The 2500-nt window shown below is 34.0% G+C and overlaps 1 protein-coding gene across 2 annotated transcripts in view; it reads left to right on the top strand.

Moving 5' to 3' along the window:
* LOC125030786 (lethal(2)neighbour of tid protein-like) overlaps positions 1-1357 on the top strand; it is a 14730-nt gene extending 13373 nt beyond the window's left edge. For both annotated transcript variants that reach the window (XM_047621068.1, XM_047621069.1), the window contains 3 exons: positions 259-464; positions 700-897; positions 1170-1357. In XM_047621068.1, coding sequence (XP_047477024.1) covers positions 259-464; positions 700-897; positions 1170-1341 — 576 coding nt within the window. In that variant the 3' untranslated portion in view covers positions 1342-1357. The remainder of the gene's footprint in view (positions 1-258; positions 465-699; positions 898-1169) is intronic.
* The last annotated feature ends 1143 nt before the right edge of the window (positions 1358-2500 follow it).

Here is a 2500-nt window from a genome sequence, read left to right as displayed (position 1 = left end):
ACTTTGCTCAGTTGAAGAAATCAAAATGGTATTTCATCAAATGGGATACAAGATATAATTTCAATGTAGAGATTCAAATGTTGGAATTTATCTACACTTTAGTACATTGGACAAACTTTGGGAATTCATGGCAAAGAAGGTCTTTTATGTGTGCCATCTATCATGAGCTATTATACCCTACCATAATTAAAGTATTAAATCGATATTGATGTATGTTCTTGGTGAGCATTGTCTAATTCACTTCATTATCATTTTCAGGTGTTGTTAGCTGTACCATTTCTAATGGCAAACTCATTTGGATATATAAAGCAGTCGTTTGACCTAGGACGTGTCTTTTTGTTTGAGTGGACGGTGAACTGGAGGTTCCTTCCAGAAGAGATCTTTGTTAATAGGTGGTTCCATTTAGTGCTTCTGGTTCTACATTTGGTTCTTCTCTGCACCTTTGCCTACACTCACTGGGATAGGTATGTTGTAAATGAAATAAATTCATATTGATAAAATAGTGTTTCATTATGAAAGTCTTATTATGTTGTACGTGAAATGCTATAATTTTGTTAAAAAATATTTTATGAAATTCTTTCTCTCTTATCTCTCTTACTCTCATGTGTGTCTGACTTTCTGATATACCACTAGTTTTCTTTACAGTCTGTCTTCTGACACTACAAAATTCATTAATCTTTTTATTTTCTCTTCACTCAGGTACCTAGTCAATTATGCCACTCTTCAAGGAATTGGACTTGAGACAGAGATGGCTTGCCAGTTGCTGGTGTTGCCCTTGTTTGTCAGCAATTTCATAGGTGTGGCTGTGAGTCGATCTCTCCACTACCAGTTTTATGTCTGGTACTTCCACTCGCTCCCATACGTGCTCTGGTCAACTCAATTCAGTGTAACATTCAGGTAGGAGGACATTGTGTTGTAGATGGTTACTGTTGTTTATGCATTTTAACTGTTGAACATAGACAAATGTAATGTTTCTTTTCAACATCTTTAATTGAAATAATTTCTGAAGTAATAATGAATACTGAGTATTGACTTAATTAAATGATTGACCTTTTACTTTTTATATTTATTTATTTAATTATAGATTCCATATTAAAGCCACTAAATATTCATAAATATTCAGTCAGAGATAGCACAAATGGTTTACTTTTTCCATTGTTTGTTTTCAGACTTTTGTTGCTAGGTGTGGTGGAGCTGTGCTGGAATACATACCCATCAACATGGTGGAGCTCAGGTCTCCTTCATGCTTGCCACCTAGCTGTTCTAACAGGATTGTTCCTTAATCGCCCAACAAACAAGCGAACAGAGAGGTTAAAGAAAGCACTAGAAAAGAAAGAATAAAAGTAATACAAGATTGCTTTTATTGATTTATTAACCTTTTTCCACTACGATGTGGATAACTATCACACTCATATTATACTGGAAATTTATAATCCACTATTATTTGTAATACATTTTTGACAGTTTATGTAAAAAATATCCATTAAAAAAGTGAATTCTTGCTGGTCAGTGAAAACATATATGGATCAGTCTACATGCAGTCTTTCCAAAGTATGTTAATTCTTAACAGTGTTTGAAATGTTTACCAGAAGGTCCAGCAAGTTCTTTGAAAAACAAGAAATGATTAGAATATACTCACATATTCTCAGAACAATATAATAATAACACAAAATATGACTAAATTGGTTAACTTATCCTGTGAGTTCCTTCACAGATTCACCAAAAGATCTGATAAAGCTAACAAGTGATTTTTCCTACCCTAGCAGTACAAATCTAAAAATGCCTTGGGAAAGATAGTAAGTGAGATATATTATCATCCTTTGCTCACATAAACTTCATCACAAGTAGCATATATTTAGTATTTTAGGTAACCTGATCATCTGCCTTTCAATAGAGGGAGTGAATATAGGAGTAGAGACTCTCTTTTGAATTTATTGTAAGATTATGGACAGGTTTTCAAGTGTAGTCATCAGATGACCAGACCAACCAGGTAGCAGCAAATGTCATATCTGCATTTGTTTTGCAAAATAAGTGCAAGTGTCCAGCTGTGTCTAGTGTAGCACAGTCACAAAAAATATTGCATATTATTCTTAACAGACTGTAATAACTCACAAATATTTTGATAGAAAGATGATAATTTTCGAGAAAGTAGTGTGTCAGAAAGAGAAAGGTGAAATAGTTGTTTATACAATAAAATGTTCCTACTGAGATAAGTTAGTCCAGGGTTATGGCTGATAATTGCATGAAACCAAAGTTTAAGAGCTTATGCATACAATTTCAATTATTGCATATATGTATATATATCAAATAGCAGGAATGTTTGGACAGGTGGTAGCTAACACTTCTCTAAACTGGAAGCAAAGAAAGTTACCTACTCCAGTGGAGGTAGAAAGTCACAAATTGCTTACATCATGACTAGGCAGAGGAGTCTGAAAACCCTCAGAGACTGTAAAGTTTTCTCAGGAGAGGTGGTCTCAGACCAGCATATTCCTGTGGTATG

The sequence above is a fragment of the Penaeus chinensis genome, chromosome 11 (assembly GCF_019202785.1).
Source record: "Penaeus chinensis breed Huanghai No. 1 chromosome 11, ASM1920278v2, whole genome shotgun sequence".
NCBI lineage: Eukaryota > Metazoa > Arthropoda > Malacostraca > Decapoda > Penaeidae > Penaeus > Penaeus chinensis.
Note: the sequence above shows the minus strand (reverse complement) of the source record. Positions and strands in the feature narration are given on the sequence as shown.